The sequence below is a fragment of the Mobula birostris genome, chromosome 31, assembly GCF_030028105.1.
Source record: "Mobula birostris isolate sMobBir1 chromosome 31, sMobBir1.hap1, whole genome shotgun sequence".
NCBI lineage: Eukaryota > Metazoa > Chordata > Chondrichthyes > Myliobatiformes > Myliobatidae > Mobula > Mobula birostris.
The window spans coordinates 28,969,985-28,990,964 of NC_092400.1; the positions used below are offsets into that span (position 1 = coordinate 28,969,985).

Below are 20,980 nucleotides of genomic sequence, written 5' to 3' on the forward strand. Positions count from 1 at the left end.
TTCCTCATCCCGAGGCCGCTTCGAGCCAACTCGAGGACAGATAACCGTGTGACACCCGGGCACTCGGCCGCGGCCTTCCACTCAGTGAGGTTTTTTGTGGCTACGGGTGTAAAGTTAATGCGACTTCTGACAGAAAGCGCGTTTTATTTTGCAAATTCAGACCCCTACCGTGGAGTTTAGACAGTTTTCTTTTATCCCGAAGGCAGGAGGGATGTCTGCAGATGGGGAGTGGAAAACAGTCAGCAAGAAGAAGGGGATGAAGAAAAGGAGAGGGGACGTCAAGGAGCGAAACATCGCACAGGGGGTCGAGAATCTGAGTGTGTCTGAAGGGGGGAGGATCCAGCGGAAGATAAAGGAAACAATGTAAGTTGGCTTGGGTTTGTTTGCATCTGTGGCACTTGACTCACTTGCTGTGGGTGGAATGGCTGGAGGAGACTGGAGAGTTTGTTACAAACACGAAAAAATCTGCAGATGCTGGAAATCCAAAGCAACATACACAAAATGCTGGAGGAACTCAGCAGGTCGGGCAGCATCTATGAAAAAGTGTAAACAGTCGACGTTTACCTTCATCAGGGGAGATGGTGAATGCTGATCATTTGCACCTCAGAAGGAAGTATCGACAAACTCTCGTGAAAACAATAGGGAGACAGGGGGGCAAACACGAGGAATTCTGCAGATGCTGGAAATTCAAGCAACACACATAAAGGTTGCTGGTGAACGCAGCAGGCCAGGCAGCATCTGTAGGAAGAGGTGCAGTCGACGTTTCAGGCCGAGACCATTCGTCCTGATGTGTGTTGCTGGGAGACGGGGGAATCACAGTGTGAGATTTGCAGGTGTAGATATATAATTAATGACTGAGAGCATGAATTTCCAGTGATGCAACAGGGAACAGCAAAAGTAATAAAACTTCCACTTAAATGAGCCTCTGAAAAACTAATCAGGATTATGAACATATTCATCACTTGGAAGTAGAGCTGAATGAATTTTTGCTTTTAAAGCTCACCCTTTTTGGGTGTTGCATTCTGAGGGTCACTCACCAATTTTTTAATATTTTCCTTGACGGTTAAAAGACACAAAGGATTTCCAGACATCTTTTTCTTACCAGTGTTTACCTGAATGCATTCCTTCTCCTGCCATACCCGGCATACATTTGTTTTCAATTGTAGTTTTGCTGTTTAGAATATTTTGCACGTTAATCAGTTAATTAATATTTTGCAGGGGACGCCAAATGCATAGAAGTTTTGTTTAGTTTTCAAAGTTCTTGTTTATTTTTAGCATTTAATAATAGAGACATGGAATCTTTCATCATTGGCTTTGCCTTTGAAAATGTTATGTCAATATAGCCAAATCTTCCTATGATTTGAAACTATTGAACTTTGTTTCAGAGAAGAGTTGCGGAGTTCAGAATTCTGGAGTGTTTGTCGTGGTGAGTTGTAAGATTAACTAATGATGTTTTTGAGAATTTCAGTCTGCTTCTATTTGGTCACTGTCACAATTTGTTTCAGAAACAGTTCAGAAAGTTACAAACAAATATCGCACAGTTCCCTTGGTAACATCATCGGGTCTGGATGTTGGAGTTGCTGAATTCGTCGAGTACAAACATGGTGATTTAGATCATTGTCAAACCACACTGGAATTTGTATGTTATGGAATTGGGAGCTTTTCCAGTTCTGTTTCATCTCGCTATCAGTTGGCCCTGCTGTTCCTTCTGCTTGAAACCCTGAAGGTGAGAATGGTAAGGTGGCAAAATGTGGAATTAACAGGAGAAAATGGGATTAGTGGATACATTTATGGCTGGTCTGTCCAGAAATGCTTACATCTCTCTCTCTCTCCGATGATGCTGTTGGGGGATTATACGGAAGTTTTGTGTCTGCGGTTTCTGGATTGAACATAGTTTGATGGAGTCGTTCAGTCTTATGTTTCTATATTCTGTGTTTTTGCCCATTCTTGTTTTCATTTGTGTGATTTGGTTGCTTTTTACACATGGGGGGAGGGTTAATGTTCCTGTTGCTGTTTGCATGATTTGTAGTTTTTTGTGTGTGGGGGTTGATGTTTTTCGTTAAACTGCTTCCTTTTTTTTCTTATTTTCGTGGCGTCTGGAGGAGACAAATTTCAGAGTTGTATACTGTGTATATGTTTTGATAATAAATGTACCTTGAACCACAGTTGCAGGATCAATGCTTAAAGCGGCCAAAACTATTGATTATTTTATATTTCATAACATAGGTTTTGATCTGATCTCTATTGATTGCAACAAAACATTGCTTTTTTTTTTAGCTCATTCATTTCTCTAGTACAGCCAGCATTGTTGCCCCAGAACAATTAGAGTTAATAAAGTGCATGTGAGTCACTGTCTTGAACGGATGATTCTGATTAAGTTACATTTATTCATCACATACATCAAATGTGAAATCCATAATTATTTTGAGTGCTGACATGACATCACAAATGAAAAATTCCATATAGTGCTAGGAACGTTACCAGGCGATGCACAAGTCTGTGCACTGCAGGCAGTTCTGAGAAGTGACCTTACATATGCAATAAACAAAAGTTAGGGGAAGATAGAAAATCACTGCATAATGTGGAAAAGTGAAGATCTTGACCATGTATTGGAGGAGTGATACATCAGCCTCGTAGTGAACACATGCCACATAATGGTATGCTGATCATGCAATAAGCAAAGGTCTTTCATGACGGACTGAAAATTGAAGGTAATAGTGAATATTCAGCAGGCTGGTTGCAGAAATTTAAGAAGAGGTATAGCCTTACTTTTTTAAAGATTTGTGGTGGTGATAAAGTGTCTGATGAGTTTGCCAAGGTTGGCACTGATGAAAATCTAACACGCTGAATGGCTACATCAATATGTACAGTTGCAAAAAAAAGTTTGTGAACCCTTTGTGATTACTTGGTTTTCCTCATTAATTACTCATAAAATGTGTTCTGATCTTCATCTAAGTCACAATAATAGACAAATACAATCTGCCTAAACTAATAACACACAAACAACTGTACTTTTCATGTCTTTATTGAACACTTTGTTTAATCATTCGCAGGCCAGGCTGGAGAAAGTATGTGAACCCCTGTGTTTAATAACTGGTAGAACTTCCTTTAACAGGAATAATCACCACCAAACGTTTCCTGTAGCCGCTGATTAGACTTGCACAATGGTGAGGAAGAATTTTGGACTATTCCTCCACTCAAAACTGTTTCAGTTCTTCAATATTTCTGGGATACCTTGCATGAACAGCCCTCTTCAGGTCATGCCACAGCATCTCAATTGGGTTAAGGTCTGGACTCTGACTTGGCCATATCAAAACACAAATTTTCTTCCTATTAAACCATTCTGTTGTTGATTTACTCTTGTGTTTTGGATCATTATCTTGTTGCATCATTAAACTTCTATTAAGCTTCAGGTGACAGACCACTATCCTGGCATTCTCCTGTAAAATATCTTGATAATTTTGAATTCATTGTTCCCTCAACAATTGCAAGCTGTCCAGGCCCTGAGGCAGCAAAGCAGTCCAAATCATGATGCTCCTTCCACCATGCTTCACAGTTGAGATGAGGTTTTAGTGTTGGTGTGCAGTGCCCTTTTCCCTCCAAACATAGCAATGTGCATTTCTGTCAGAAAGTTCAATGTTTGTCTCATCTGTCAACAGAACATTAAGCATTGGAGAACATCTAGGTGGTCTTTTGCGAACTTGAGACGTGCAGCAATTTTTTTTGGAAAGCGGCAGTTTCCTCCATTGTGTCCTTCCATGAACACCATTCTTGTTCAGTGTTTTTCTTATAGTGGACACATGAAAAGGGACTTCAGCAAGTTCTAGGGAAAGGGAGAGGATGGCAGCAGTGATAGGGGACTCTACAGTTAGGGGGTCAGATAGGCGATTCTGTGGACACAGGAAAGAAACACGGATGGCAGTTTGCCTCCCAGGTGCCAGGGTCCGGGATGTTTCTGATCGTGTCCATGATATCTTGAAGTGGGAAGGAGAACAGCCAGAGGCCGTGGTACGTAATGGTACCAACGACGTAGGCAGGAATAGGGAGGAGGTCCTGAAAGCAGACTAGAGGGAGTTAGGAAGTAAGTTGAGAAGCAGGACCACAAAGATAGTCATCTCGGGATTATTGCCTGTGCCATGTGACAGTGCGTATAGGAATAGAGTGAGGTGGAGGATAAATGCGTGGCTGAGGGATTGGAGCAGGGGGCAGGGATTCAGATTTCTGGATCATTGGGACCTCTTTAGGGGCAGGAGTGACCTATACAAAAAGAATGGGTTGCACTTGAATCCCAGGGGGACCAATATCCTGGCGGGGAGGTTTGCTAAGGCTGTTGGGGAGGGTTTAAACTAGGATTGATGGGGGTTGGGAACCAAACTGAAGAGATGGAGGAAGAGGCAGTTGGCTCACAAATAGAGAAAGCTTGTAGACAGTGCGAGAGGAAGGATAGTGATCACAATTCTATCTCCTTTACCATAGCAGTGGAGAGGGATAGGAACAGAGAAATTAGGAAAGCATTTAATTGGAGTAAGAGGAAATATCAGGCTATCAGGCAGGAACTTGTAATCATAAATTGGGAACAGATGTTCTCAGGGAAATGTACAGAAGAAATGTGGCAAATGTTCAGGGGATATTTGTGTGGAGTTCTGCATAGGTACGTTCCAATAAGACGGAAAGGATGGTAAGGTATAGGAACCGTGATGTACAAAGGCTGTTGTAAATCTAGTCAAGAAGAAGAGTTCACGAAAGGTTCAAAAACTAGGTAATGATAGAGATCTAGAAGATTATAGGGCTAGCAGGAAGGAGCTTAAGAATGAAATTAGGAGAGCCAGAAGGGGCCATGAGAAGGCCTTGGCGGACAGAATTAAGGAAAACCCCAAAGCATTTTGCAGGTATGTTATGAGCAAGATGATAAGATGTGAAAGAATAGGACCAATCAGGTGTGACAGTGGAAAAGTGTGTATAGAGCCGGAGGAGATAACAGAGATACTTAATGAGTACTTTGCTTCAGTATTTACTATGGAAAAGGACCTTGGCGATTGTAGGGATGACTTAAAGTGGACTAAAAAGCTTGAACTTGTAGATATTAAGAAAGAGGATGTGCTGGAGCTTTTGGAAAGCATCAATTTGGGTAAGTCACCGGGACCGGACGGGATATACCCCAGGCTACTGTGGGAGGCAAGGGAGGAGATTGCTGAGCCTCTGGTGATTTGCATCATCAATGGGGACAGGAGCAGTTCCGGAGGATTGGAGGGTTGCGGATGTTGTTCCATTATCCAAGAAAGGGAGTAGAGATAGCCCAGGAAATTATAGACCAGTGAGTCTTATTTCAGTGGTTGGTAAGTTGGTGGAGAAGATCCTGAGAGGTAGGATTTATGAACATTTGGAGGGGCATAATATGATTAGGAGTAGTCAGCATGGCTTTGTAAAAGGCAGGTCATGCCTTACGAGCCTGATTGAATTTTTTGAGGATGTGACTAAACACATTGATGAAGGTAGAGCAGTAGATGTATATGGATGTCAGCAAGGCATTTGACAAGGTACCCCATGCAAAGCTTATTGAGAAAGTCAAGAGGCATGGGATCCAAGGGGACATTGCTTTGTGGATCCAGAACTGGCTTGCCTACAGAAGGTTGTGGATGGGTTATATTCTGCATGTTGGTTGGTCACCAGTGGTGTGCCTCAGGGATCTGTTCTGGGACCCCTGCTCTTCGTGATTTTTATAAATGACCTGGATGAGGAAGTGGAGGAACGTAAAAAGTAAATTTGCTGATGACACGAAGGTTGGGGGTGTTGTGGATAGTGTGGAGGGCTGTCAGAGGTTACAGCAGGACATTGATAGGATGCAAAATTGGGCTGAGAAGTGGCAGATGGAGTTCAACCCTGATAAGTGTGAGGTGGTTCATTTTGGTAGGTCAAATATGATGGCAGAATATAGTATTAATGGTAAGACTCTTGGCAGTATGGAGGATCAGAGGGATCTTGGGGTCTGAGTCCATAGGACATTCAAAGCTGCTGCGCAGGTTAACACTGTGGTTAAGAAAGCATATGGTGCAATGGCCTTCATCAATCATGGGATTGAGCTTAGGAGCCAAGAGGTAATGTTGCAGCTATATAGGACCCTGGTCAGACCCTACTGTGTTCAGTTCTGGTCGCCTCACTACAGGGAGGATGTGAAAACCATAGAAAGGGCGCAGAGGGGATTTACAAGGATGTTGCCTGGATTGGAGAGCATGCCTTATGAGAATAGGTTGAATGAACTCGGCCTTTTTTCCTTGGAGCAACGGAGGATGAGAGATGACCTGATAGAGGTGTATAAGATGGTGAGAGGCATTGATCGTGTGGGTAGTCAGAGGCTTTTTTCCAGGGCTGGAATGGCTAGCACAAGAGGGCACAGTTTTGAGGTGCTTGGAAGTAGGTACAGAGGAGATGTCAGGGGTAAGTTTTTTTACTCAGAGTGGTAGATGCATGGAATGGGCTGCCGGCAATGGTGTGGGGGCGGATATGATAGGGTCTTTTAAGAGACTCCTGGACAGGTACATGGAGCTTAGAAAAATAGAGGGCTTTGGGTAAGCCTAGGTAATTTCTAACGTAAGGACATGTTCGGCACAGCTTTGTGGGCCGAAGGACCTGTATTGTGCTGTAGGTTTTCTATGTTTCTGCAGGTCTTCTGCTGTTGGGTTCTTTTTCACCTCCATCAGCATTGCACGTTGTGCTCTTGGTGTGATCTTTGCAGGATGACTACTCTTGCAGAGAGTAGCAACAGTACTGAATTTCCTCATTTGTAGTTTTTTTTCCTACTGTGGACTGATGAACACTCAGGTCTTTAGAATTGGTTTTGTAGCCTTTTCCAGCTTTATGCATCTTTAAATTCTTCTTCTGAGGTTCTCTGAAAGGATTGAGGCATGGTGCATATAAACAGATCTTTCCTGAGAAGAGCAGACTCTGTCAGTAACCTGTCTTTGTGTGTCTTTTTTATAGTGTAAGACATTTCTACAGCCCACACCTCCAATTTCATCTTACTGATTGGAGCACCTGACTCCAAATAGCTTTTGTAGAAGGCATTGCCACAGAGATTCACCTGATTTTTTTGAACCTAGACTGTGATTGTTTAAATGATGTACTCAGTATTGACAAGAAGTACAATTCTTTAATTTAGACAGATTATGTTTGTCTATTGTTGTGACCTAGATGAAGATCAGACCACAGTTTGAGTAATTAATGCCGAAAACCAGGTAACTGAAAAAGGTTCAGAAACTGTTTTCTTGCATCTGTATGTGTGATGATCAACTGTAAGACAAAGACTCCCTACCTGTACTAATTAAATTTAGAGTTGGTAATGTTAGCGATTCCAAGCTATCTCATTATATATTCTGAATTCAAAATTCCAAAACACTTCTGGCCCCAACCATTTCAGGTAAGGCATACTCAACCTGCACTAAAGAATGTCTTTAAGAACATCCAATGTTGTGCTAAAACTTGTAAGCATAGTTAGTGGGGTAATGTACATATTAAATACTGTTCCCAGATCAGTTCCATATGAAGATGTTGGAGGACTGTAGCAAGCTTGGGACATCTTATTTTGTTTAAAGGTCAGATATCGCTTTATTTTGAAATCCGGTTTCTAATCCTGAAGTATTGATGGGAATGGCAAATAAGCCTTTACAGACACCTGGGGTTATGCCTAAAACCTTTATCATTGGCATCTGGCGTATGAATACAGAGAGCCTTCCCCTCTGATCTTCACCTCAGTTACGTGACAGGCAGCAGTGGTCCACTTTGACCTTGTCTATCGCAGCATGGATGGTGTCATAGAGAACTAAGGGAAGGTAGTCCAAAACTCTGATATCACTGTAGCAGCATATTAGAATTTGAATCTCACCAGTATTTTAAAATTTTAAAATTTATTTCCTTCTGTTCAACAGATCCCTCGACTTAGCTGCCTTCTGTTTGATCCATTATTTACAGAATGGGAGAAGAGGTTCCTGAAGGATTGTGGGCTAGTGGTGATTAAAGAAAATGAGGTGAGAGACACTGAAACATGTATATTTCAGTTTCACACAGTGAAGCTGGACAAAAATGAAACAATTTGGCTTTTTAAGTACAAAATACAATCCAGGGAACTAATTGCACTTCCTAATGTTATACAAAATGAGTAGTTTTGTTACTAGAAACTTATTGGGAATTTTCTTTTATAGGAAGGAAAGCGACAGGTTGACCGACCAACTCTCTTCTACATGATTCACTGTGGAAAAGCTCTCTATAACAACCTTCTGTGGAAAAACTGGTCACCACACCAACTTGCCCAAACTATTCTCATTGGAAATAGTTTCAAAGGGATAGAGGAGAGGTACGGAAACATTGCTCCTATTCAGCTTTCGTGCTGGGAAGATGTCAGACAGGTCAGACTTTAAAAGTGGGAATAAATAGAAATTCAGGGAAAAATTCTGCTTTAAATTCTCTGACATGGGTCATTGAAACAATGACAATACAGTAGGTGTTTTTGGGGATGAGGACTTTAAATTGTAGGAAATAGTCTTCTTTGCAAAGGGCATAAATGTTAAAGGGATGTGCTTGAAATACAAGTGAAAATATCGATTAAGAAAAGTTAAATAAAATTTTTCAACGGGGCGACATGGTGGCTTCGTGGTTAGCACAATGCTTTATGGTACAGGCAACCCAGGTTCAATTCACGCCGCTGCCTGTAAGGTGTTTGTATGTTCTCTCCTTGATTGCATGGGTTTCCTCTGGGTACTCCATTTTCTAAAGACATGCTGGTTGGTAGGTTAATTGGTCATTGTAAATTGTTCTGGGATTAGGCTTGGATTAAATCGGGGGATTGCTAGGAGTTGCGGCTTGAAGTGCCAGAAGGGCCTATTCCGCACTATATCTCAATAATAATAATAATAATAACAGACTTGTGGACTAAGTGATCATAAATGACTACTGAAGTTCATTTTTAGTCTCAAAAAGATGTAAATGGATTTCTGGAGCAAAAATGTTAAAATAATGAAATGATTTGAGATCATCAAAAAAAATGTTGAGTTTAATTTTTGTTCAATATACTGCAGATTGCCAGCCCGAGTACTGAAGAGGGACTACATGTTCATCAACTACGTATCCTTCACTGATTTTATCGTGATTCAAAGCAAATTAGTGCCATTAAAACTCAATTGACTTTCATGTATAACCAGGATTAGTAATGAGGCCAGTTTCTAAACTTCCCAAATGAGTTGTTCTGCCAGGGAGATGGACTTCAATCACTTAGCACAACTTTTAAATTTCTAAATCAACATGTTAAAAATTTACACAGAGTCCCTGGAATCAGTAATCGTTAGTCTCACCCTTGAATCCCTAAATCTCTAGATAGATTAGGCTTCTAGTTGATAGAAGTAGTTCTCCTCCAGAAATGCAAAGAGGTTACAGCACAAGAGGTCAATAGTCAGCTCATTAAGTCTAAGCTCTTTCTAAGTAAGCACAATCCAACTATTCCAGCCTTTCATAGCTTACATTATTAATCTTTTCAGATACTTAATCGGTTTTCTTTTGAACACAATGACCGAAACTGCCCCCATTACCAATGTTACAGCCTGACCAATGCCTTATAAGGCCTCAGCATTACATCGTTGTTCCTATAAGCTAGTTCTCTTGAAATGAATGTTAACATTGCATTTGCCTTCCTTGCCACCAATTTGACCAGCAAGACAACCTTTACAGAATCCTGCACAAGGGCACCTAAGTCCCTTTGTATCTCTGAATTTTGAATTTTCTCTCCATTTAGAAAAAAATCTATGACATTATTCCTTCTACCAAAGTGCATGACCATACACTTACCTACACTATGTCCCATCTGCCACTTCTTTGCCCATTTTAATCTGCCTAAGTCCTTCTGCAGACCCCCTACCTTCTCAACACTACCTGCCTTCTACCTATCTTCATATTGTCTGCAAACTTGGCCATGAAGCTATCAATTCTGTCATTCAAATTATTGACATATAACTTGAAAAGAAGTGGTGCCAACATAAACCCCTGCAGAACACCTCTAGTCACTGACAGAAAAGGCCCCCTTTATTCCCACTCTTTGCCTCCTGCGAGCCAGCCGATCTTCCATCCATGCTAGTATCTTTCCTGTAACATGGGCTCTTGTAAGCATCCTCACATGTGGCATCTTGTCAAAGGCCTTCTGAAAATCCAAGTAAACAACATCCACTGACTCTGTTTTGTCTATCTTGCTATCTATTTTCTTAAACAGTTCCAGCAGATTTGTCAAGTAACATTTCTCATGAAGAAAACATTGCTGACTATTGCCTGTTTTATCATGTGCTTCCAAGTACCCAATACCTCCATAAGATCATAAGAGAAAGGAGCAGAATTAGGCCATTTGGCCCATCGAATCAGCTCCACCACTTAATCATGGCTGATCCATTTTTCCCCTCCTCAGCCCCACTCTCCTGCCTTCTCCTGTAACCTTTGATACCGTGTCCAATCATGAACCTAACAATCTCTGCCTTAAATACACCCAACAACCCGGCCTCCACAGCTGCCTGTGGTTATAATTTCCACAAATTCACCACCCTCTGGCTAAAGAAATTTCTCTGCATCTCTGTTTTAAATGGACACCTCTCTATCCTGAGGCTGTGCGCTCTTGTCCTAGACTCCCCTACCATGGGAAACCCATCCTTTCCACATCTACTCTTTCTAGGCCTTTCAACATTCAAAAAGTTTCAATGAGATCCCCCCCCCCACCCCCATCCTTCTAATTTCCAGCGAGTACAGACACAGGGCTATCAAATGTCCCTCATATGATTAACCCTTTTGTTCCTGGAATTATCCTTGTGAACCTCCTCTGAATCCTCTCCAATGCCAGCACATCTTTTCTTAGATGAGGAGCCCCAAATTTTTCACAATACTCAAAGTTGCCTTATAAAGCCTCAGCGTCACATCCCTGCTTTTGTATTCTAGACCTCTTTAAATGAACGCTAACATTGCATTTGCCTTCCTCACCACCGACTACCTGCAAGTTTGCCTTTAGGGTGTTCTGCACAAGGACTCTCAAGATCCTTTGCCTTTCAGATTTTTGGATTTTCTCCCCATTTAGAAGATAGTTTGCACTTCTATTTCTACTACCAAAGTGCATGATCATGCGTTTTCCAACGTTGTATTTCATTTGCCACTTTCTTGCTCATTCTCCTAATCTGTTCAAGTCCTTCTGCAGTCTACCTGTTTCCTCAACACTCCCTGCCTCTCTACCAACCTTTGTATCATCTGTAAACTTGGCAACAAAGCCATTCATTCCATAATCTAAATCATTGAAATACAGTATAAAAAGAAGCGGTGTCTACACCGGCCCCTGCTGAACACCACTAGTCACTGGCAGCCAACCAGAAAAGAATCCTTTTATTCCCACTCGCTGCCTCCTACTAATCAGCCAATACTCTAACCATGCCAGCAGCTTTTCTGTAATGCCATGGGCACTTAACTTGGTAAGCAACCTTATATGTGACACCTTATCAAAGGCCTTCTGAAAGTCCAAATGTACTACATCTACTGCATCCTCTTTATCTATCCTATGTGTAATCTCCTCAAAGATTTCCAACAGGTTTGTCAGGCAAGATTTTCCTTTAAGGAAACCATGCTGACTTTGTCCTGTGTCACCAAGTACTCAACAGCCTCATTCTTAACAATTGACTCCAACATTTTCCCAGTCACTGAGGTTAGGCTAACTGGTCTATAATTTCCATTCTGCTGCCTTCCTCCTTTCTTAAAGAGTGGAGAGACATTTGCAATTTTCCAGTCCTTGGGCACCATGCTAATGATTTTTGAAAGATCATTACGAATGCCTCCACAATCTCTACTGCTACCTCTTTCAGAACTCTAGGGTGCAGTTCATCTGGTCTGGGTGACTTGAGTACCCTTGCGTCTTTCAGCTTTTTGAGCACCTCCAGTCTTGTAATAGTAACTGCACTCGCTTCTCTTCCCTCACATCCTTCAGCATCTGACACACTGCTAGTGTCTTCCACAGTGAAGACTGATGCAAAACCTCATCCTTAATAATGGACTCCCAACATCTTCCCAACCTCTGGAGTCAGGCTAACTGGCCTATAATTTCCTTTCTTCTGCTTCCCTCCCTTCTTAGAGAGTGGAATGACATTTGTAATTTTCTAGTCTTCCTGAACCATTCCAGAATCAAGTGATTCTTGAAAGATTATTACTATTCCCTCCACAATCTCTTCAGCTACCTCCTTCAGAACCCTGGGGTGTAGACCACCTGGTCTAGGTGACTTATCTAAGACCTTTCAGCTTCCCATGTACCTTCTCCTTAGTAGTTGTAACTACACTCACTCTGCCCTTTGACACGCTTGAATTTCTGGCATACCATTAGTGTTTTCCACAGTGAAAACTGACTCAGGATTCTAATTAAGTTTGTCTATTTCTTTGTTCCCCATTACCCTCTCTCCAGTGTCAATTTGCAAGAGTCCAATATCCACTCTTGCCTCTCTTTTACTTTTTTTACATATGTCTGAAAAAAAAACATGTGGTATCCTCATTTATATTATTGGCTAGCTTATCTTCATATTTCAGCTTCTCTCTCTGTATGCCTTTTTTAGTTGGCTTCTGTTAATTTTTAAATGCTTCCAAATCCTCAAACGAGCCCAAAGACTTCAATCACTCCTCATATGAAAAGCCGTTCATTCTCGGAATCATTCTTGTGACCCTCCTCTGAGTCCTGTCTGATGTCAGCACATCCCTCCATAAATAAGTGGCCCAAAACTACTCACAATACTTCAAGTGAGGCCTCACAATTTACCTTAAGCATCCTAATCAAATCAGGTTCATTACACAACACCCAATCTAGAAATATCTTTGCCCTGATAGGACCAATCACAAACCGCTCACCTTGTAGGTATTCTACAAATTTCTCTCTCTTGGGATCCAGCACCAATCTGATTTTCCCATTCTACCTGCATATTGAAATCCCCATGACTCTCATAACTTTGCCCTTTTTACATGCATTTTCAACCTCCCATTGTAATTTGTATCCAACATCCTGGCTACTGTTCAGAGGGCTGAATATAACTCCCATCAGGGTCTTTTTACCCTTGCAGTTTATTAACTCTACCCTCAAGGATTCTTCATCTTCTGATCCTATGTCACCTCTTTCTAAATGTTGGATTTAATTCTTTTTACCAACAGAACCACCCCATCTTTCTGTCTACCTGCCTGCTCCTTCAATACATAAATACATAAGATAGTTTATATACATTGATTGTTTGTCCATAAAGTAACACTCGGCACAGGAGTGTCTGTATATAAGGTGACTCTGACAGGCAATGATAAAGTTGTGGTGTGGAGGGGTGGGTGAAGGTGCTGATCAGCCTTGCTCTTTGGGGAGAGTAACCGTTTTTGAGTCTGGTGCTCCTGGCATGGATGCTATGTAGCCTGCTCCCTGATGGGAGTGAAACAAACAACCCATGAATGGAGTCAGAATCAGGTTTAATATCACTGGCATATGTCATGGCTTTTGTTAACTTTATGGCAGCAGTACAATAAAATACATGATAAGTAAGTATAAGAGGAAAAAATGAGTTACATTAAGTTTATATATGTATTAAATTGTTAAAGTAAGTGGTGCAAAAAAACAAAAACAAAAATAGCTCATGGGTTCAATGTCCATTTAGATGGCAGAGGGGAAGAAGCTGTTCCTGAATCACTGAGTGTGTGCCTTCAGGCTCCTGTACCTCCTACCCAACGGTAACAGTGTGAAGAGGGCTTAATGATGGACGCCACCTTCCTAAGGATCCATTGTGATATTGCTGGCCTTTATCCACCACCTTTCTGGATACACGGCCTTGGCGGCGGGTAGGCTGGTGCGTGAAAACTGGTTTTGAAGCATCTTTTGACAGTGGTATTCTTATTTAATTGTTTTCACTACAACAAAGGTGGCTAATGTGAAGTCATATTTTGGTGATGAAGATTAGTACAAAGATAAATTGCCAGTAGTGGGCATGCAGGTTCAGTTTGAAGAAATATTTACCAATTATGTAAAAGCAATGTTATGTTAAGTAACAACTGTACATTAGTCCTCCCATGGTACAGTGGATTCCAGTTAATTGGGACTTACTGGGATTGGTACATTTTGGCCTAATTAGCCAAAGATTCATGGAAATAGATGAAAAGGTAAATTAAAAAAAGGACAAATTATCATTTAACCGAGTAACAAATTATGCATTTAAATGAAAAAGAACAAAGCAGAACATTACCAATACTACTACAGTATTAATAAAGCTGTGTATTAATTCCTAATGTCTTTGACGGAAGAATTCATCCAGTGTACTCTGCTGTGTTCTTTTGATTGACTGTAGGTGAACAAAATCAGCACAGACACCTATTATATAAATGGATAATCTTCATTTTCATTGTAACATTCAAGATGATTGTTGATACCTTTATATTTTTCACAGTTCCTAACTCGAAGTAATGAAATTGTTTAATTTTCACTCCCAGCCGTTTCTGGCATCTCCAAGCCTGAATGCTTGAAACCCCGTTAAGCAAATCAATTCTGAATTGTCTTACTGCATGTTGAAAGACCCAAAGCACCCGATGACCCCAGTTTACATCACTGATGATGTGTTCCAGCACATCCTAGGATGTATCCCAGAATCCCAAGTAAGCAGCCACCTTGATTAACTAATGACAATTCATGTCCAATCAGAATGAATAATGTGGTAAGTATTTCGGAAAGTACTGTTGGAATAAGTTTCATTGTGGAGAAATAGCTGATAGAGTTTTATCCCCCCAAATTGGCAGATGAATTTAAAACTTTTAAATTATTTTTCAGAGACGGGGAGGTAGGAAGGCTACAAAACTAAAATTGCCACCAGTTATGGAATAGTTAAGAAATAAAGATGTGAATTTTTACATCTTTATCTTGTTGTCTGCTTTAGTACTACATGTATTTTATGGCATAATGAGATGAATTATTGAAGAACAAAGTTCCAGAGCATTTGGTTGGAGCAAGGCAGCAGAATAAACTCAGTGCTTTCAGAACACTCACTTTGGGACAGCTGGCCTCCGTTACTGCGGTGAACCTCAACAGTTCAGGGAAAATCTCATATATGGTTTGTATTTTCCTTTAAGAATGTGTCACTACTTTGAAATCTTGCCCTGCATTGTTTTTTATCCTTAACCTTTTATAACAGATATTGGCCGTAACTGAAGAGACAGCCTTTCCCTATAGCGATAGATACATGGATATATTTAATGATACCGCTATTCATCAATTTCCTAGAAGAAAGCTGGATTCAAAGCCTAAAGAATTCTGGGAGGGTGCAGCTGAACCAACATACCAGCAGTGTGAAGACTTGGAAATAATCCTGAATGGCTGAGAATGATTTTCCGTTTCAAATTTGGGAGATATAATACGAACGAACTGCATTTCGTTGTCTGTATCAGTGGAATCATGGCCACGATTTGTAGCTTTAGGAACTTCTGCTCAGCTTTGCCTTTGCTCAGCAAGGGAGACTGAAAGAATGAATCTCATTTCTATGAGAAACAGAGATTAAAAACAAATTGAGTGGCTTAGATCCTGTTCTACTACATTGTCACCTGCAGAGAAATTGTTTGGCACAACCAAGTCAGAGACTGGCAATCTGTTCGAACAGGTTTGTGTTCTCTGGAAAGTAAGTCTTCCTCATCTTTATGGTGAAAGTACTGTTTCCCGGATTTCACTGAGTACTGTTACCCAGTCTTTTCCCAGCTGATTCAATCAACTTGGCTGAACAATCTCCTGCAACTGCCTTCCACAATTGTCAGTAGGTAGTGTTTCCTAGTATTCATATGATGCCTCTTGCATATTGATAATGCAATGAAACACACTGTTAATGATGATGTCCATATTTTTTTACTGAAATAATAAATTGCAGCTTGACAATATTCAAAAACAATTATTTTACAAAAAGAAATCTTTGTTGCAATTTAACCACGAGTACAGATGAATGAAAGCAAATATTTGCATGGTAAATTTATGTATAAAATCAGACATGAATCCAAGTAATAATGCAGCACAGAAGAAAACCATCACAAAAGAATTTAAAGTTTAAAAATCTACATTGGAACTATTTTATTTTTACCCCAGCCACCATAGAGTCAGAATACTACAGCAGAGAAATGGGTCCTTTGGCCCATCTAGTCCATACCAAACCCTAGCCCTCCATACCCCTCCCATCCATGTAACTATCTAAATTTCTCAAGTGTTGAACCCACATCTACCACTTCCACTGGCAGCTCATTCCATGCTCTCACCAACCCTCATGTACCCCTTAAACATTTTGCATTTCACCCTTAACACATGACCTCTAATTGTAGTCCCACTCTACCGCAGTGGAAAAAGCCTGCTTGTATTTACCCTATCTACACCCCACATAATTTTGTATACTTCTATCAAATCTCCCTTCAATCTTCTATGTTGTGGGGAATAAAGTTGTAACCTACTCAACTTTTCTATATAACTCAGCTCGAGTTCCAGCAGCATCCTTGTAAATTTCCTCTGCACTATTTCAGTCTTATTTACATCTTTCCTGAAGGTATGTGACTAAAACTGCACACAGTACTCTAGATCAGGCCATACTAATGTCTTATACAATTTTAACATAACATCCCAGCTCCTGTACTCAATCCATTGATTTATGAAGGCCTACGTGCCAAAAGCTTTCTTTACAACCCTATTTACCTGTAACACCATTTTTAAGGAATTATGCATCTGTATTCCACGATCCCTCTGTCCCACTGCACTTGGTGACATATCACTCACCATGCAAGACCTAAGCTGGTTGGTCCTCCCAAAGTGCAACACCTCACAGTTCCATCTGCAATTTTTCCAGCTACTCCGGGTCCTGCTGCAAGCTCTGATAGTCTTCCTTGCTGTCCACTACACCCTCAATGTTGGTGTCATCGCAAACTTGTTGATCCAGTTTACTACATCATTTTCCAGATTGTTGATGAAGATGACAAACAACAGACCCAGCACTAATCCCTGCAACTCACAACTAGTCACAGGCCTCCTGTCAGAGGCAACCACAAAGCCAACGTCTAATTCAATTTTACTACCCATCTTGAATGCCAAGTGACTGAACCTTCTTGACCAACCTCCCAAGTGGGACCTTGTCAAATGCCCTGGTAGGCAATATTCACTGCCTTGCCTTTAGCAACTTTTCTGGAACTTTCCTTGAAAACCTATAAAATAGGTTAGACTTGACCCACCACGGACAAAGCCATATTGACTATCCCTCATCAGTCTTATCAAAATAAGGAGCCTTGCAGATAATTAAAGTTGAGAAGCATATTTGGACTACCAGATCTCTCATTAGGAAGTGCCAAAAACCATCAGCGATATTGTGAAACTGGAAAGTTTTCATAATCTCAGTTCAGAATATTTGTCCAAAAACTAGAAAATGACTAGACTCTTAAGAATTGAAAGTTGAATTTGACCTATCAGATCTACAACTGCTTAATGATGGTATTTTTAGCAACAGTCTGATAATTAAATATCCAATTCCTACATATAGTTTAATGTGTTGTGTTAGTACACTTATTTATTTATATCATACTAACACTATTTCTGATAATGAAATACTTGGCTGTATCAATATCATAGTGAAGAGTTTATTCAGAGAGCAAATATATTGGAAGAACTCAACTAATGCATGAGTGAAGAGAAATGGATAGTAGAGACCCTTTATCTGGACTGGAATGGGGAAGAAAATACCTGATAAAAACATGATGTCATGGTTGGCAGTTGGAAATTAAAACTTCAAGGGCAGTGAACAAGATTGGGTTAGGCAAGAAGTTGTGGCATGGTGTGATTACCATCAGGGGGAAGGAATTTGAACTAGGTGCTGCTAGCTGGTGGAGTAGTGCGAACTGTCAGCATGACACTGGGGGCCCAGCCTGAAGATAGGCAAGCTTATGGTCTTTATGGATGTCAGGAACGAGAAGAAATGCTGATTGAAAGCATGAATCAGCATAGGACAAACTACAGGTCTACAAGAAGTTTGGGAGAGTGAAACCCTAATTTATGAAAAAGAAGAAAATACCAACACGTGGCAGAGAGAGTAGAATTCATGACAGGAAAAAAATCATTAGAAGCGCTGAACGTCTGAAAACCGAGCTGGAAAGCCTGCAGGACATGATGGTGGTAAAGACAAGTCAATGGGTGCAGTAATGAGTCTGGGTGAACCTGATTGAAGAAATTGGCAGTGAGACAGGGTCCCACAGGGAGGAGGGAATTTCTTTTTAAATGGACATACCTAAAATATACTGCAGTAGAGTAATAAAATTAAACTACAAGAAATAAGCAATCCGCTGTAAGAATTCAGATGGCCTGGCAATACGTGTTGAGGGACATGGACAGTCAATGTTTTAGGCGACCCTTTATCTGGACTGCAACCTAGCCGTTCAGAGTTATACAGCATAGAAACGAGTCCTTCAGCCTGACTCATCTTTACTAACCAAGATGTCTGTCTAAGCCAATCCTATTTGCCTACATTTGACCCAAACCTTTCTTATAAATGTACCTATCCACATATAGAAAACATAGAAAACCTACAGCACAATACAGGTCCTTCGGCCCACAAAGCTGTGCCAAACATGTCCTTACCTTAGAAATTACCTAGTGTTACCCATAGCCCTCTTTTTCTGAGCTGCATGTACCTGTCCAGGAGTCTCTTAAAAGACCCTATTGTATCCACCTCCATCACCGTTGCCGGCAGCCCATACGTCTCAATGTTGTAATTCTGTCTGCCTCCAGCACCGTCTTTGGCAGCTCAGTCTCCCACTATCTGGAAGAACTTGCCCCTAAAAACTCCCCAAAATCTTTCTCAGCTTAAACTAGTTTCACTCTAGTTTCAGACACCCCTATTCTTAAAAAGACTGATTACCTATACACCCCTCAATTTTATAAACCTCTACAAGGTCTGCCCTCAACCTACTCTACTCCAGGGAAAATAGTTCTAGCATATTTAAGCTCCTTTTAACTAAAACCCTATGATTTAAGCAACATTCCCACAAATTTGTTCTGCCTGCTCTCTCTTAATTATATCCTTTCTAAAGTGTGAAGACCGGACCTGTAGATGATATTCCAAGCTGCGGCCTAACCAATGATTTGTATCATTGTAACACAGGATACTAACTCCTATATGAAAGCTTCAGTCGATAAAGGAAGCAGACCTTACGTCTTCTTCAGGACTCAGTTCCATGCAAGTAGACAGGGTAATTGTACCCCAAAGTCACTCTCCAGTGCCCTGTGATTCAACTGTGCATGTTCTGGCCTGGTTTAACTTTCCAAAATGCATCACTTCACATTGTCCAAGTTAAATTTCTTGTCCATCTTCTTGGTTGAATCTAATCATGTTGTAATCTTTCTTTTGATCACAAGACCCTGTTAATGTGGAATGCTGCAAGTCTGATTCACGGTTTTATTGGCAAATAGTGGGGGCACTGTGTGGCCTCTGGCATAATGAGGACTAGACCCCTAACTGCAGTTTCACTCCATTTACAGCTGCCCAGGAGAGGTGGCGGAGCTGGTGACCTCCATCGGAGGCTGTGCTACCCTCAATGCCCTACCCCACCCCTCAGTGTTTGCTTGGCAGAAGACAAGCTGTATTGTGGTCAGCTATAGATGCTACAATATTCATGGACTCAGGGACTTGGACCATTTGTTTTAAAAATGTGTGACTGTATTTTTCTGAGTATATGTGCTTCCTATCTTATACATGCCTGGTGCTGTGTGTGACTGTTGGTGCAATGCTTTGCACCTTTGTCCCAGAGTAACACTGGCTGTATTCATATGCAGTTGAGTGACAATTAAACTTAAATTTCAACCTTAGACAACCATCTTCACCATCCATTAAATCAGATTTTTGTGTCATCTGAAATCTTACTCATGCTAACAAGATTTTCTTCCAAATCATTAATGTATATGATTAACTCAATACTACAGCATGAGTATTCTTTACTGTTGTTTCTTTTCCCCCCCAAAGTCTTGCTATTTCACAGCTATACAACACAATTTTATACATTAACCAGTAGTGTGAGGAAGACGTGGCCAATTGCATGGTTCAATCAAATGTTTGCAATTCATGACTAAATTCAATGTTCAGAAATAGTTGAAGTACAATCTGATTGTAACAATTATTTAAAGGGTATTCTTTAAAGAGAAAATGTTTTAAATTATGGCACTTATTGATTCAATTTCCACTCTGTGATGGTCCTTCAACGGGGACCTATTTTTTATGATTACTCCCTCAGCTGTAACACAAAATAGCACTTGGGTCCACATGGACAATGAAAGTATCAATCCATCGTTGTATTGACAACCAAGAAACAGTTAGGCAGAAACCCCGGCTGCCACACAGCCAGTCTCTACTTTGCTTTTTGTCAGTGTTTTCTCAATTAGATTCTCTGCATCAGTTGCAATTTCACCCAGGGCTGCACTTCCATTGACCAGTATCTGATCATCTATACCAATATCAGAAAGAGTCTTGGTTAATCTCCGAGATACTTGGATTTCTTCCAAAATTAGGTTCCGCATTCGCTCAGTTGCTTTTTCCATGGCAGATTTTCTAAAAAAAAAACACGTCAGCCAGTTGAAGTAAATGGGTAACGGTCAATGCATCAATTGCCCTTAAATGATAAACACAGTGAAGGAGCCCTAAGTCAACATCTGGAGAAGTTCACCAATTTGGAATACACAGTGCAAACTTCCAAGCAAGCTAAGAATAGCACAAGGTGAACAGGGTGGTTAAATCCAAAATGGTAACATAAAATTTACCGTTCATAAAATATTGGATCACAGGGATAAAAAGCAAACTTTCAGCACCTTTTGAGTACATAAAGGTCAAAGATGCAGATACTGTTAGAGCTACAGACACTTCCATAGCTAGGCTGCTTTTGCACAATGCCATCTGATGCAGAGATTATTAACAAA

At 40.7% G+C, this 20,980-nt stretch overlaps 2 protein-coding genes across 4 annotated transcripts in view; one reads left to right on the forward strand and one right to left on the reverse strand.

Annotated features, from left to right (window-relative positions):
* Positions 1 to 58: 58 nt before the first annotated feature.
* On the forward strand, positions 59 to 17,471 carry srrd (SRR1 domain containing). The gene is made up of 7 exons (XM_072247847.1): positions 59 to 363; positions 1,386 to 1,426; positions 1,506 to 1,726; positions 7,923 to 8,021; positions 8,196 to 8,347; positions 9,069 to 9,114; positions 15,198 to 17,471. The coding sequence occupies exons 1-7, from the start codon at positions 212 to 214 to the stop codon at positions 15,381 to 15,383; spliced, it is 897 nt and encodes a 298-aa protein (XP_072103948.1). The 5' UTR covers positions 59 to 211; the 3' UTR covers positions 15,384 to 17,471.
* LOC140190901 (clustered mitochondria protein homolog) overlaps positions 15,893 to 20,980 on the reverse strand; it is a 97,365-nt gene continuing 92,277 nt past the window's right edge. For all 3 annotated transcript variants that reach the window (XM_072247844.1, XM_072247842.1, XM_072247843.1), the window contains exon 26: positions 15,893 to 20,615. In XM_072247844.1, the coding sequence (XP_072103945.1) occupies positions 20,381 to 20,615 (235 nt within the window). In that variant the 3' untranslated portion in view covers positions 15,893 to 20,380. The remainder of the gene's footprint in view (positions 20,616 to 20,980) is intronic.

What these genes read in the sequence shown, in the direction of transcription:
- srrd (XM_072247847.1), top strand. Translation starts at nt 212, where the DNA reads ATGTCTGCAGATGGGGAGTGGAAAACAGTCAGCAAGAAGAAGGGGATG. An exon ending in TGGTGATTAAAGAAAATGAG is followed by an intron (nt 8,022 to 8,195) that starts GTGAGAGACACT and finishes TTTCTTTTATAG; the next exon opens with GAAGGAAAGCGACAGGTTGA. An exon ending in ACTACATGTTCATCAACTAC is followed by an intron (nt 9,115 to 15,197) that starts GTATCCTTCACT and finishes CTTTTATAACAG; the next exon opens with ATATTGGCCGTAACTGAAGA.